General features: G+C 38.1%; 1 protein-coding gene across 1 annotated transcript; it reads left to right on the top strand.

Annotated features, from left to right (window-relative positions):
* Positions 1 to 63: 63 nt before the first annotated feature.
* On the top strand, positions 64 to 7830 carry LOC149315081 (alpha-1-antitrypsin-like). The gene is made up of 4 exons (XM_089523591.1): positions 64 to 691; positions 4785 to 5055; positions 6913 to 7060; positions 7639 to 7830. Exons 1-4 carry the CDS (start codon positions 64 to 66, stop codon positions 7828 to 7830), a joined length of 1239 nt encoding a protein of 412 aa, XP_089379717.1.
* Positions 7831 to 14509: the final 6679 nt, after the last annotated feature.

Raw genomic sequence — 14509 nt, 5'->3', positions numbered from 1 at the left:
ATCAGTATAATCAGACACTGAAAATATGATTCTTTCTTTACAGGTTGCTCCTACAAGAACACAATGTCCAATTTCAATATGGCTTGGCTTCTTGTTGGGCTCTGTGCATTTGTTCACTGTCATCACATCCCTACCTACTTTCAGGCTCAGAGAGAACTGTCTCGTGGTCGTTATCATTTCCCCTATCACAACATAGCTATAGGCAATGCTGATTTTGCTTTCAAATTCTACCATGATGTTGTTTTAGGGGCTACTGGGAAGAATATATTCTTTTCTCCTCTGAGCATTTCCACTGCCTTTTCCATGCTGGCACTGGGAGCTAAGTCTCACACACTGAATCAACTTTTATCAGGACTTTGCTTTAACCAGACAGAAATCACTGAGCAGGAAATACATGAAAATTTTCGTGCACTCCTTGAGCACTTAAACAATCCCTCCATAAATATTGAGCTGACCCTTGGGAATGCCCTTTTCATAGATGAGGAATTCAAACCCCTAAAGAAGTTCCTGCAAGATGCTAAACATTTCTATAAGTCTGACATTTCTCACACTAACTTCAACAATTCTGAAGAAGCTGAAGAGGAGATTAACAGCTACATAGAGAAGAAAACTAATGGAAAATTAGTTGATGTTATCAAGGGTCTTGATGCAGAGGTTTTAATGGTCCTTGTAAATTATATTTTCATGAAAGGTAAGTCAAGTAGGCTCTGTGTTGAAAAACAACCCTATTTCTTATATTTCTTATATACTGCTTTAATTATTTGATACCAGAATTAACTCATTGATAATCATGTTGTTATTAATTCACTAAAATATATATTTGACCTAATTTTGTAGCTTTCCCAATTAAGAGTGAAGACATGCTTTAGTGAATTAGCATATTAGCATTCATGGACATTTTTTAGGTTAGGTGCTACTGCTATGTATGCTATGACAGGGGATGGCACATATTACATTAGAGGATAAGCAAGTGAAAGTGCTTATAAGGTGATTAGTTCCTGTAATGACATTTCCTGAGTAGATGTGTAAGCAGAGGAGTGCTGAAAAACCACGGCACCAGTGGCTAAGGGGCCCTTTCCGCGTCGCTTTTTGCGGCTCATTTTTGCACCATGGAAAGGCCAGATTTGGGCCACAGTGTGCGGTTGCCATAGCCCTGATCCAGCTAGGAAAGGGGCAGCATCCAGCCACCCCTTAGGGGCTGTATGTACAGCCTCTAAGTTTGAGAAAGAAAAAAAAGGGAAGAATGGAAAAGGGGGAAAATAAGACTTGATGGAATGGCATGGGAAGGGAATGATTTCTTTACTTAGCAGAACAAGTAGGACCTCAGGTACTCAGGGCCCTTTCAGAATATACTCTATAGGCTTTTATGGAAGGAAAAGGTTTGGAGTCTTTCTTGGTATACTGCAGGCATGGACAACTATGAGAGGCTGGGGTGCATTAGCCCACAGGAAACTTAAAGAGCTATGCTACTTCCCCCCAAAGTTTTGTTTGTTGTTAAATGCCTAAAAACACCTTCCAGTTGCATCCTTTTGCCCCCTCCCAGACAATTTTAGGCCCCATAGAACTTTTTTTTAACAACAGGAAGTGAGCAGAAGGCATCTCCTGCTCCTTGTTTTTGAAAAGGCTTCTCTGGGACCTAAAATGGTCTGGGTGATGGGCAAAATATATGCCTCCATTCACTCTAGAGGGCAGTTGGGGTATGCTTTTACTTTCAGGGGCCACAGACATAGCCCTGGGGTTGCATGTGGCCCACACCTGCACATAGAGTAGTAGGCAAAGTATGAAGAAGTATAAATCTCCTCCCATCAAGGCATCACCTCATACTTGTTATGTTTCCCATTTTCATCCTCCTGAACTAAGTTCCCAGAGACTTCTCTCCAAATTGCTTCACAGGATATAATAATAATAATAATAATAATAATAATAATAATAAATTTTATTTGTATTTTCCCGCCTCTCCCAGGTGGATCGAGGCGGGATTACAACCCAATACAATATACAATATACAAATACAAATCACAACAATAAAAACAACAATATAGTACAATAGAATATAAAAATAGATAACAATTAAAAACGATATTATCAAAGCGAAAGAGGAGAGAGATGTTTCAATCTAGCCTGGAGAAGAGAAGGTTAAAAGGTGATATGATAACCCTGTTTAAATATTTGAAGGGCTATCATATTGATGAGGGAACAAGTTTGTTTTCTGCTGCTCCAGAGAACAGGACCTGGAACAATAGATGCCAGCTACAGGAAAAGAGATTCCACCTCAACGTTTGGAGGAACTTCCTGACAGTAAGGGCTGTTCGACAGTGGAACAAACTCCCTCGGAGTGTAGTGGAGTCTCCTTCCTTGGAGGTCTTTAAACAGGGGCTGGATGACCATCTGTTGGGGAAGCTTTGAGAGTTCCTGCATGGCAGGGGGGTTGGACTGGATGGCCCTTGTGGTCTCTTCCAACTCTACGATTCTATGATTCTTGGTCAAAGAGGTAGAAGAATATGTCTTATAAGAGATCAGGTGGGTAAGCTCACCGGAAGAGATCCATCTTAACTGCCCTCTTAAAAGCCTCCAAAAAGATAGTGAAACAGATCTCTTTTGGGAGACTGTTCCAGAGTTTTGGAGCAGCTGCAGTAAAGGCTTTCTGGGAAGTGGAAGTTAGTCTGGTTGTATGTAATTCCAACAATTTCTTCCCCTGATCTGTAAGTGCAGGGTGGATTATGTAGGCAGAGGCGTTCCCGCAAGTAACTCGCATCCAAGCCATGTAGGGCTTTATAGTTAATAACCAACACCTTGTATTGGTCCTTCTTGGCTAGCATGCTGCAGTTATAATTGCTGCTGCCTGCAATATTACGGTAGCTTGAATGATTAAAGACAACCAAACCATGAGACTACTGTGTCCTACAATTGTCCTGATTTGGCAGAGACAGCCCTCTTTGATCCTCTGTTGTCTCACTTTTTCAGCTGCTTTTAAAATGTCCTCATTTCTTTCTCTTCCTCTTTTTGTCCTTAGTTAACTTCAGTTTCCTCCTTTGTCCTGCTGAAAACTTAATTCAGAGTGCAATGCTGTGAGGGGATGAGCTAGTCACCAGTTTGTTTCATGTATAGGTCTGATACATAACTGGTCACAGAAACTTGGGTCTTTTTGTATGTGCTGATAACTGTCATTGTGTTAATTTTTCATTGGTCATACCCAATTTGGTAGACCTAAGTTCTCGTACTGATTTTGTCAGGTACTGTAGGCTTAAGTGCAATTGCTAGTCTCAGCTAGAGCAGAAACTGATACTTGTCAACCTTTATATTAACTTCATTGATTCAGCTGGTTTAATCTAGCAAACAGATTTTGGCCTGGAGAAAAAGTTATGTGTTCCTCTGTTGTCAAGTGCAGCTCTCAGCATTCCTTCCCATAGGTTATGGACTTGTCTACATCACTTATAAACCCCAAATTTTCCCCAAGTTCACTACATGCTGTTTACATTGCACACACATAATAATCTGAATCAGGTATGGACTGTTTATACAACACCCAAACCTGATTTGGGGTTTCCATCCCTTCTTTTGAATTAAAAAGATGTACCTTTTGCTCTGGGTTTTCCAGAAAACCCAAAGCAAAATGTGATGATGTTGGCCAGCTCCCTTCCCACATGGTCCCTGCAAGTAGCTGAGTCCCTCTGTGGGCACAGGTCAGCCTGAAGCCAGAACGAAGCTGGACACCTCCGTGTGACCTTACTCATACTTGCAGTGGTGGCACTGGCTGGCTCACAGGGACTATTTAGGAAGACAGCCACCCACTGTTCCTCCAAAAACCTGAAGCAGGTAAGGGGCAGATTCTGGGAAAATTTGGGGCTAATGTACTCCGGGGGTACCCTGGAGTATTCTGGCAAATGTAGATGAGTCCTGGGCTGGCTAGAACTGCTGCAACTTACAGCCCAACAACATCCAGATGCGGGGTGTACCTTTTAAGAAGGCAGATCTTATCTCATTGTTCCATTGCCAGACAGTAGGCAGCCCATCTGCAACCTGGGCTTCTTTGGGTTTCTCCCACAGCTTTTCAAGAACGGAGAAATCCCATTCTTGAAAAGCTATGGGAGAAGCCCAAGTTGCACATGAGCTGCCTACTACCCAGCAATGGGGCAATGCGATAAGATCTGCCTTCTTAAAGTTACACCCTGCCTCTATCATAGGAGCAAAGGTAATGCAATAAATGCCAATGTCTTTCAATAAGTATAAGAAAAGTGAAAATAGCATCACCTGCCTCACTCAGCAAAATTCAGGGTGGAAATACTGGATCAGATTTTATACTTCAGTAATATATGTATTACTTTAAAATGTTCCTGGATGTCTGATTTATGTCAGACTGCAGATCAGGAATCACCAGCATACTATGACTATGGCATCCACCTTCTACTGGAAGCAAATTTCAGAGACAAAAAGCTTATGGTTCTGATCAGATTTTTTCACCAGAATCTCCCTGCATGTGGTATGATATCATTGCATTAGCTTGCCAATTATTATACCAACTTTTCAGTTGATTCTTGACTACTGACAGTGGAGCCTGCTGCTTCTTATCCTTCTTTGGGGAAAATAATCATTTACAATATCGCATCATATATACGTATTCCCCTCCCCTAGTGCCAATAACACAGAGACGTAGTGCTAATGCAAAATTGGTACCACATATATGTAATCTCATCAAGTTAATGTGGGATTTACACAAAACATATCACAGTACTTGGTTATCATAGCGTGAAATGCCTTTATGCTTTTGTCATTTTGTTCCTAAGCCTATTGGGAAGACCCTTTCAATCCTATCAAAACTCGAGAACAAGACTTCTTTGTAGATGAATACACTACAGTGAAAGTTCCTATGATGTACAGAAATGGCCGTTATTATACATACCATGATAGAGATGTGTCTTGTCAAGTGGTGGTGCTACCATACAAGGGCACTGCTTTAGCATTCTTCATCATGCCTGACCCAGGGAAAATGAAGCAGGTGGAAGATGCCCTGGGGATAGATCTTTTGACAAAATGGTTTACTTCATTGACAGAAAAGTAAGTCAATGGGCTATTGTGGGTAGTGTGTTAAAGCTTGATTGATGAATGTTTGATTCCAATCCCTACACCATCATCTTATCATCTTTCAGTTTGACATAAATCAGACTTGTTATTACCTTGTAGATTTGATAAGGGGAGGAAACCTTCCTATTCAGCCCTGAATTCATATAGGAGAGGCAGGAGAATCAGTGTCTATAGAGTAATACTAACCCCTTCTTAAGGGTGACTGAGAGAAATTAATATATGGAGGAAGACTCCTTCTGCAGTAGTAGAGGAACCACAGTGGCATGTCAACGCATCTGCCCCAGAAGGCCTACAGAAAGTCCTATGGTCTTTATAGGACTCAAAATGGTTCACCCTTGGAACCATGACATAAAAAGCCTATCAGTTCCCACAAGGTATCTTTATGTCCACTAGTCTTGGCCTGGCATAAGTACTTTTCCCTCCAAGAGAAACAGGACAGCACCTGAAGCTGATATGTAGAAGTCCGGAGGTATCGGATTCACTGACGTAAACTTGATTGAATTGAACTCAACTTGGACTTAAGTCACTTCAGGGACTTAACAAGGAACTCAACTCAACAATCAATAACACACTCACTTGACTCGTGACTTGTATATTTTTAGTGACTGGCTTCCTGGTCTAGCTTCATCCAGAAACAGTAAATGTGTTAGGCAATGGGCTTGAGGTCTGCTCAGCAGCCTCCCTGTTGTATATTAGAATAGCCTTCTAAAGCTTTTCAGAAGCTTTGAAAGGATCCTTCTGCTTCAAGCCCATTGCCCAACACCTTTTTTGTTCTCTGAGAATTTTTTTAACCTAATTTTATACACATCTTCTCCATTTTAAGTTATTGAAACTCCACCCCCCCCCCCCCCCACACACACACATATACTACCACCTCCTCCTTTTTTTCCTGTTAAAGCTAGCTTCCAGACTTGGTACTTAACTTGAAATTACCTTGCAAGGATTTCAGTCCCAACTTGGGACATGAAGGTAGAGATATGAGACTTGACTTGAGACTTGGTTTAAAACACTTAAATGCATCTCAGGTCAGATCCCCCTCTATTTAGCTCTCTCCCTCTGAAACTTCAGCGAGTTACATACCGCCGGATTGCGGCGGTCTCCCGCCGCCGCCACTTGCAGCATCCAGGAGCCGCAGTGGCTAAACCGCGTGGCTGCCGGACGCTCCGAGGAAGGAGCGCAGAAATCATGCTCCTTCCTAGGCCCCGGAAAAGACGTCGTGAGGCACTAGTTGCACACTCGCAGTGTCACTTCCAGGGCGGCCATGTGGAACAGCCGCCACCATTTCTCACGGACTGAGTCCGTGATAGGGTTAGGGGCATCTGGAAGAGATGCCCCTTTCTAACCCTAGCACGGACTCAGTCCGTGCTAGGGTGCCCGTCTGTAACGGGGCATCCTCTGTAAGTCTTAATTAGCTTACAGTTGTAAACTGCTTAGAGACTGCTTAGTGTAGTATGAAGTGGTATATAAATGAAGCTGCTATTGCTATTTTAGTTTTGATTATGTCTATGCTGCTCCTTGTTGTGAGATCTTATATATAATTCATTACTGCAGACATAGTTCAGTTTCATTGTGGAACTGGAAATAGAAACTCAAATGTGAAATCAAATTTCCGAGCCAAAGGTTCCACAGAACAACATGCCACATTTTTTCACCTTCTCCATATGAAAGAATGTTTGGTACATGGATTGAAAATGACCCCAACCCTTTTCTAATATAATGGCAAATGGAAAGCTGCTGAATGCAAAGATACTCTAACACCTTTTTGAACTAGCAACATGACAACTGATCTATAAAAGAAACCTCACCAGTTTCTGGTACTTATTTCAACAGGAGAATAAATCTCCATCTTCCAAAGTTTTCCATATCTACCAAATATGTTATCAAAGGAATATTGAGAAGATTGGGTATTACTGATATATTTACAGAGGATGCTGATCTATCTGGAATTACTGGGAAGCCTGACCTGAAGATTTCCAAGGTATGAGCCTCAAATTCCATCGTACTACAAAAATAAAACCAAGAACAATTGTTGTTGTTGTTGTTGTTGTTGTTGTTAACCCCATTTTCCAAAAGATAGCTTACAAAAATTAAAACAAATACCAATAAAACAGTATTGTAAAAATGCAGTTAAACTATATATAGGAATCCTTTCAACAATTTCTTGATTATTTCATCCTGCCATATGAGGGTGAATAATTATGAGATATTAAAGACATAGCCATGCTAGTCTGGAGAATCAGAGTATTAAGGGTTCTTGTAGCACCTTTGACAGTAAGTGGAATAAGGAGGCTGGTAGCATAAGCTTTTATAGACTTTAGTCGACTTCCTCAGATGCTTGGGATCAGTGTTATGGAATAGTTATCCTGCCATGGGAGAAAATAAATACATGTCCTCTCTATTCTCCCTGCAGTTAAAGATCTCAAAATGTTGTATGCAATATTGTTTGGGATAGAAATCTCAGTTGATCATGATAGAAATGACAATGCTAAAAAAAGTCTCCCAAGACATCAAATGGATTCCTGTTCCCTTACTCATTCTTGTTTCCCTTCCTTGCAGGCTATTCACCAAGCTTATCTGAATGTCTATGAGAATGGCACTGAAGCTGCAGCTGCTACTGGCAGTCAGATTGTTCCCAATGCTTTCTCCCCTACAATAAAAATCAACAGATCCTTCATAATGACAATCATTGAATCTCAAAGCATGTCCTTCTTATTCATGGGGAAAATTACAAATCCTAATGAGAACTGATCACATAACTAGTGTTTCAGTTGTAATATGGACTATAATGCTTCTTAAATTACATTTACTATTCTGAAATTGTCACTGTCACATATTCTTAAATGGTAGAATTCAAAGATATAGCTGTGTTAGTCCGTGGAATCAGTACATAGAGAGATCTTGTAGCACCTTTGAGACTGGCTTCCACTCCACCAAATGCATCTGAGGAAGTAGACTGAAGTCTACGAAAGCTCATGCTGCCAATTCCTTTCTTTCAGTTAGTCTCGAAGGTTCCACAAGATCTCTCTACATACATATTCTTAAAGAAATTAAATACCGATGACATAGGCCCAAAACACACGGGTCAAAAGAAACGGCTTCTGGCTGCTTTGGGGGTATAGAGTTCAGATAAAGCAAGCAGCTAGAAGCCATACCAAAGCTGCAATCTGGTCCTTTGGACTGGATCAAGATGCAGTGGAGAAAAATTGTTCCTGGTGGCAGCTGGCTTGGGACTGTAGCACCATTTCATTTTGGAAGCAGGCCATGTAGTTGCCGCACTCCTGGTGCGATCACAGCCAGAATAGTCTCTGGCCACTCCTGGCAGGCCATCTGCTTTGCCCCATAGACATACCGACACAAAGTGGGTTTCTTGAGTACCTGTCCATTGTGTGAGGGGTACAGGTCTGCTCTTCTCCAACTCAAACAACAAAGTCCCTGAATTGGCTCTGTGGAAATCAATATAATATAATGCATGAGATCTCTTGGTTTCTGCTGCTATCTTTTTCTGTCTTTTGAATAAAGAAATAATTATTTTTGATGCAAAATCAGCTTGTCCTTTTGTTTCATTGTTATTAGGAGTCACTTTGGTTAACTGTCCATTTTTAAGACCTTCACGTTGTAAGGCCCTGCAGAGAGTAAGCGTCTGGAAGTAACCCAGCAAGTAAAACCAGTGCACTGCTCTTAACAAGAAATTGTTGTCAGGACCATCAGGATACCAAAGTTCAGAAATTCAAGCTCAGTTATAAAAACTTAAAAAACCTTTAAGAAAAATATAATAATAATAATAATAATAATAATAATAATAATAATTTATATTTCCTTCTTCTCCCAAGGATCGAAGTGGGATTACATCATTAAAAATACAATACTAATCCCGATAGTGGCTATAAATACTAATACTAAATTACAACATTCCTATTAGTTCCTTAAAATATCTAATCATAAAATAATACAGATCCAGTCCAGTGACTTTCATTGTCAGAACTGACCAGCAACATTACAACCACATAATTAAACTACACATAATTCAAATTTCAAGTGGACAGATTTCTCTTTCTTTTCTCACACCACCCTTTTTCTTTGTTGCTACATCCAGATGCTCTCTCTCAAATTACTTGATCATGACCACCTCTTTTCCTGGCTTATCTCAGTTCCTGACCTGAGCTCACAGTTCTAAAACATGGTTCTAAAATATTCATTGAAATATACTATAAGTTTTACATATTCCATTACTACAAGCCTGTAAAGACAGGTCAAAATAAAGCTGTTTTGGGTCACTTTGAAGGTATGCTGTTTAGGAACTTCCTGTTTTGCCGAGGAGGTGAGTAGCAGTGTGAGACAGAGGCTCTACACTGCAAACTCAATTGCTGTAAGCCTTTCAGGAACAGGATATCCCAAACCGGGGAGGTTTGGGATACAAGGACCCGTTGGAGACCCCGCGCCACGCCTGACGGAGGCAGACCTTTCAAGGGGGGAACCGAAGAAGGTGTGACGGGAGTCGGAGGGCATCTGGTACAGCAATTGTAGCCGAAAGGCACCAGCCGACGCGGCAAGTCTTTTTGTTTGGTGTTTGGAGGAGAAAGCTTTCATGATTAGTTTTGTTTGGATATAAACTAGCTTCTTGGCAGTCTCTCCATATAAAGAAGAGTGGAATAAAGGATAACCTCTAGAGAGGAAAAAAAAAAAAAAGCCAAAGGAGTTTATGTGTTTCTTTTAGACACCAAAGGAGAGAGAGAAGTGGAGAATTTATAGTTTGGAGTGTTGGAGGAAGTGGAGAGAAGATAAAACTTAAGCTACAAGGACAAGTCATTACTGTACAGCTGATTTATAAACCAAGAATTTTGTTTGTTTAAGCTGAATCCACCACTTAAGAGGATAAGGAATAAAGATAAGAAATAATTAATTGCATTGGACTAAGGATTATTATTTTGTTATCCTTACGCTGTCGTGGAAAACTTTTCCTGTTGAGGCTCGCAGGCACCAGGACCTGATATAGTGAAGACTGGAAACTAAGCCTTGGAATGAACTTGGAGACTGTATTACTAAAGACTTTGGAACTGTACCATTAAGGTTTTTGGAATTGAGACTTTTGAAAAATAAGATAATAGAATAAAATAATATTATAAGAGCAGCTGGGGCTAATAGCCTTGTGAATAAACAATTGAAATCAGCTGGGGTTTAAGCTGCAAAGAGAATTTCAAAACAATGTCACACAGCTGTGGGGTTCAGCTGACAAGAGACCAAATTATATGAAAGAGCTTTGGGGGAAAAAAAGCAATTTGAAGGAAAATGAAAGTAAGAAGAGAAGGCAGAAAGGGATCGACAGAATAGCCTGAAGAATCTACAGAGTGAAATGTTATAGACTAAGGAAGAAATTTAAAGTGATAAAACATTGAGGACTTATTCTGTTTATTGGAATTTAAAGGTTTAACTCTGAGATAAACAATATTAATCTTTTGTGTTTAAGGGTTTATTGAAAGTGAAAGAGGGAAAATTAAAAGCTTATTTGGAAATTACTAAAATAAGTGAATGCAAACTAGGAGTATGGCAACGAGAAGAGGATCAGTAGCCAAGGAGGATATCAACTCCATAATTTTGCAGGAGCTGAGGGAATTTAAAAAATCTTTTAAAAAAGAGATCAGAGATGAACTGAAAGATACTAGAAATGAGATAAGGGAAGATTTGCAGAAAGAGATAGAAGGAATTGGGGAAAAATTGACAACTTAACAAAAGAGATATCAGGAATTAAAGTGGAGGTGGAGGAAGTGTTAGAAAGGACAGAAAATTTAGAGAAAAAAACGGAAGATTTAGAAAGGGCCCAAGTGAGAGAACAACAAAGCAGCCTCCTACAGGAGGTAAGATATAGAGAACGTGCAATTAAGATAAGAGGGTTAAAGGAGGAGGAGAAACTTTATGACAGAGTGATACCGATTTTGGCAAATTATATAGAGATAGATGAGGATTTGTTGGAGGCTCAGATTGACAAGATCTTCAGGGTGAATTCTAAAATTGCAAAAGAAAGAAAATTAGATAGAGACATAACAGTGTGTTTTACTAGTTCCCGAATGAGAGAAATAGTCCTACAAAGAAATTATGAGAAGAAACTTATTGTGGAAGATAGAATTATAGAAATTTATAAGGATTTGCCATTGCAGATAATTAAAAAGAGGCAGGAATACAAATTCCTAACTGTGTTATTGCAAAAAAGTTAAATCTTCTATAGGTGGGATAAGATTGAAGGGGTAATTTTTACATATCAACAAAGAAGATTTAAAATTAACACAATTGAGCAAGCCAAGTCCTTTTATGAGAAGCTAAGTAGAGACATTAGGGAACAAGAACAGATAAGGAAAGAGAGAGAAAGGAAAGATCAGGAACCCACTCAGAAACAAAGAGAAGAGAAAACCCAAAGGAAAGACCAAGGAGAGAAAGATATACAAGCAAGCAAGGAGATTAGTAGTGGCAATCAAGGGAATAATATAGAAGAGAAATAACAAGAGAAAGATTAGAATAGTGCAGAAGAAGAGAGATAAGGGAAGAGGGACTTTAATTAGGATTAAGGAAGGAAAAGAAAATGGGTTTGAAAATCATCTCATGGAATGTGAAGGGGATAAGTCAGGAAAAGAAAAGGAAACATGTAATGCATTATCTGGGTAAAAATAATTTCGATGTACTCTGTTTACAAGAAGTTAAGATGAAAGATGGTGATGTAAAATACTTAAAGAATAATAAATTAGGTACTTTATTTTGTGCTACAATTAACAAAAGGAAGAGAGGTGTTGCAATATTTGTGAATAAAAAGTACGAAGCAAAATTGGTAAAGAAGGATTGCAATGGAAGGTTCATTTGTGTTGAAGTGATTATGGATGATATTAAATATGTGATTTTAAATATATATGGACCATTAGAGAAAAAGGAACGATTCTACAAGGAAGTAGCAAATACAATCAAGGACTTGGATAATGACAATTTAATTTTGACTGGGGATTTTAACGGGGTGGAGAAGCCACAGAGGGATAGAAAATCCACCAAAAAAGCAGTAAAGAAAAAGCAGGGAATTTTACCCAAGAGTTATTTTGATTTAAAAGAGGAATTTAATTTGATAGATGTATGGTCACAATGTTATGGGAAAAAAGAAGGCTTTACTTTTTTTTTCTGAAGTTCACAAGTCCTCTTCAAGAATAGATATGTTCCTAGTTTCAAAACAAGTCTCTATAAGAGTAAAGCAAATGGAAATCTGGCCAAGGGCCATGTCAGACCATAATATGATAGAGATGGAATTAAATACAAATAGGAAAAAGACTGTTACTTGGAAATTGTGTGAAGAAATATTAGATGATCTAAGCTTTGTGAATAAAATTAAAGGAGAACTTAAGATGTTTTTTAAGGAAAATTGTGACAAAGGGACTAAGATGAAAACGGTTTGGGACACAAGTAAAGCTGTTACGAGAGGGTTGTTTATTCAGAAAATGGCAGAAATTAAAAAAAGAAAAAGGTTATCGGAGATTGATTTACAAAATAAATTGAGAGATAAGGAATTAGAACTGCAAAGAGGTAAAAGAAGCAAAACAATATTAAAAGAAATTAAATTATTAAAGTAACAGTTGATTAGGAAAACGACAGAGGAAATGGCAAAAAATTTAAAAGAACTCAAAGTGAACCAATTTGGAAATGCAAATAAAATAAGCAAATGGATGGCAAATAGATTGAGGAAAAAAAGAGAAAGTAAGATTATAACTAAGATCAAAAATAAGGATGATATAATAACAAAACAAAAAGAAATCAAGAATGCATTTGTGATGTTCTTTAAGAACTTGTTTGAGAAAAGAAATGAATATCAGGGAAAAGTGCAACTTAAGGATATAATAAACAATAAATGCAAGCTAAATAAGGAACAAAGGGAAGCGTTAAACGCAGATATAACAGCAGAAGAAATAAGATCAGCAATCAAAAATTTAAAGGCTGGGAAATCTCCAGGAGAGGATGGCCTGACCTCCAAATATTATAAAATATTTGAGGCGGAAATAATTGATCCTTTGAAGAAATTATTTAATTTAATACAGAAAGAAGGAAAACCAGATTCATGGGGGAAAACGATAATATCACTGATCCCAAAAGATGGGAAGGATGATCAATTAATAACTAATTACAGGCCAATAGCTTTAATGAACAATGACTATAAAATATTTGCGTTTATATTAGCTAATAGATTAAAGATAATATTAAGGGAAATAATAGGAAAAGAACAAAATGGTTTTTTACCAGGAATACAAATTAAAAATAACATAAGGACAATAGTAAATGTTTTGGATTATTATAATGTGCATAATGAGAAAAAAATTGCTCTTTTATTTGTTGACGCTGAAAAAGCGTTCGACAGTATTAACTGGAATTTTTTATTTGACACTTTAGAATCCATGGAGATGGGAACAAACTTTATAGATAATGTGAAAGAAATATATAAAAAGCAATATGCACGATTGAAAATAAATGGAGAATTAACGGAAGAATTTGAGATACACAGAGGGACAAGACAGGGATGTCCCCTGTCGCCTCTGTTGTTTATACTTGTGTTAGAAGTGTTATTAAATAAAGTAAGGAGTAATAAGAAAATAGGAGGAATAAAAATAAAGGGAAAAGAAACGAAAATACAAGCATACGCGGATGATTTAGTTTTGATTATAGAAAACCCTGTAAGGAACATCGAGGAAGTATTACATGAATTAAAGTGGTTTGGAAAATTGTCAGGATTTAAAATTAATAAAGAAAAATCAGTTATATTAACAAAAAACTTGAATAAAGAGGAGAAGGGAATGTTAAGGAAAAAACGGGTTGTGAAGTGACCAATAAAGTGAGATATCTGGGTATATGGATTGCAGAGAATAATATGAATCTGTTTGATAATAATTACAAAAAAACCTGGGAAGACATTAAAAAGGATATGCAAAGATGGACACATTTAAACCTATCTATATTAGGCAAAGTATATGCTATAAAAATGAATATCATTCCAAAACTTTTGTTTCTGTTTACAAATTTACCTATTCCTATTCAGGACAAAGTGTTGGACCAATGGAATAGTGAATTTAAAAAAAATTATTTGGAAAGGAGGAAAGGCCAGGATAAGGTGGAATAATTTGAAAGAAAAAAGAGAGAATGGTGGGTGTGGAATGCCAGATATTAAACTGTATAGATGGGCTTGTAATATGATGTGGATACAAGATTGGATTAGATTAAAGGAAAAGGATATGTTGAATTTGGAGGGGCCAGACCTGCGTTTTGGTTGGCATGCATATTTATGGTATAACAAATTAGAAGTAAATAAAGATTTTTATAATAATCCAATTAGGAGAGCTTTGATAGGAACATGGAATCGGGTTAAAAATATTTTTTATTATAAAATCCCGGGCTGGGTATCCACACAAGAGGC

The sequence above is a fragment of the Sceloporus occidentalis genome, unplaced genomic scaffold (assembly GCF_023333645.1).
Source record: "Sceloporus occidentalis isolate IW3139 unplaced genomic scaffold, rSceOcc1.0.p SCAF_4, whole genome shotgun sequence".
Taxonomy (NCBI): Eukaryota; Metazoa; Chordata; class Lepidosauria; order Squamata; family Phrynosomatidae; genus Sceloporus; species Sceloporus occidentalis.
This window is presented reverse-complemented; position numbering and strand designations above follow the sequence as displayed.

Coding starts and splice junctions, on each gene's coding strand:
- LOC149315081 (XM_089523591.1), top strand. CDS start 64: ATGTCCAATTTCAATATGGCTTGGCTTCTTGTTGGGCTCTGTGCATTT. Junction 692..4,784: donor AAATTATATTTTCATGAAAG/GTAAGTCAAGTA, acceptor TTTGTTCCTAAG/CCTATTGGGAAGACCCTTTC. Junction 5,056..6,912: donor TTTACTTCATTGACAGAAAA/GTAAGTCAATGG, acceptor TTATTTCAACAG/GAGAATAAATCTCCATCTTC.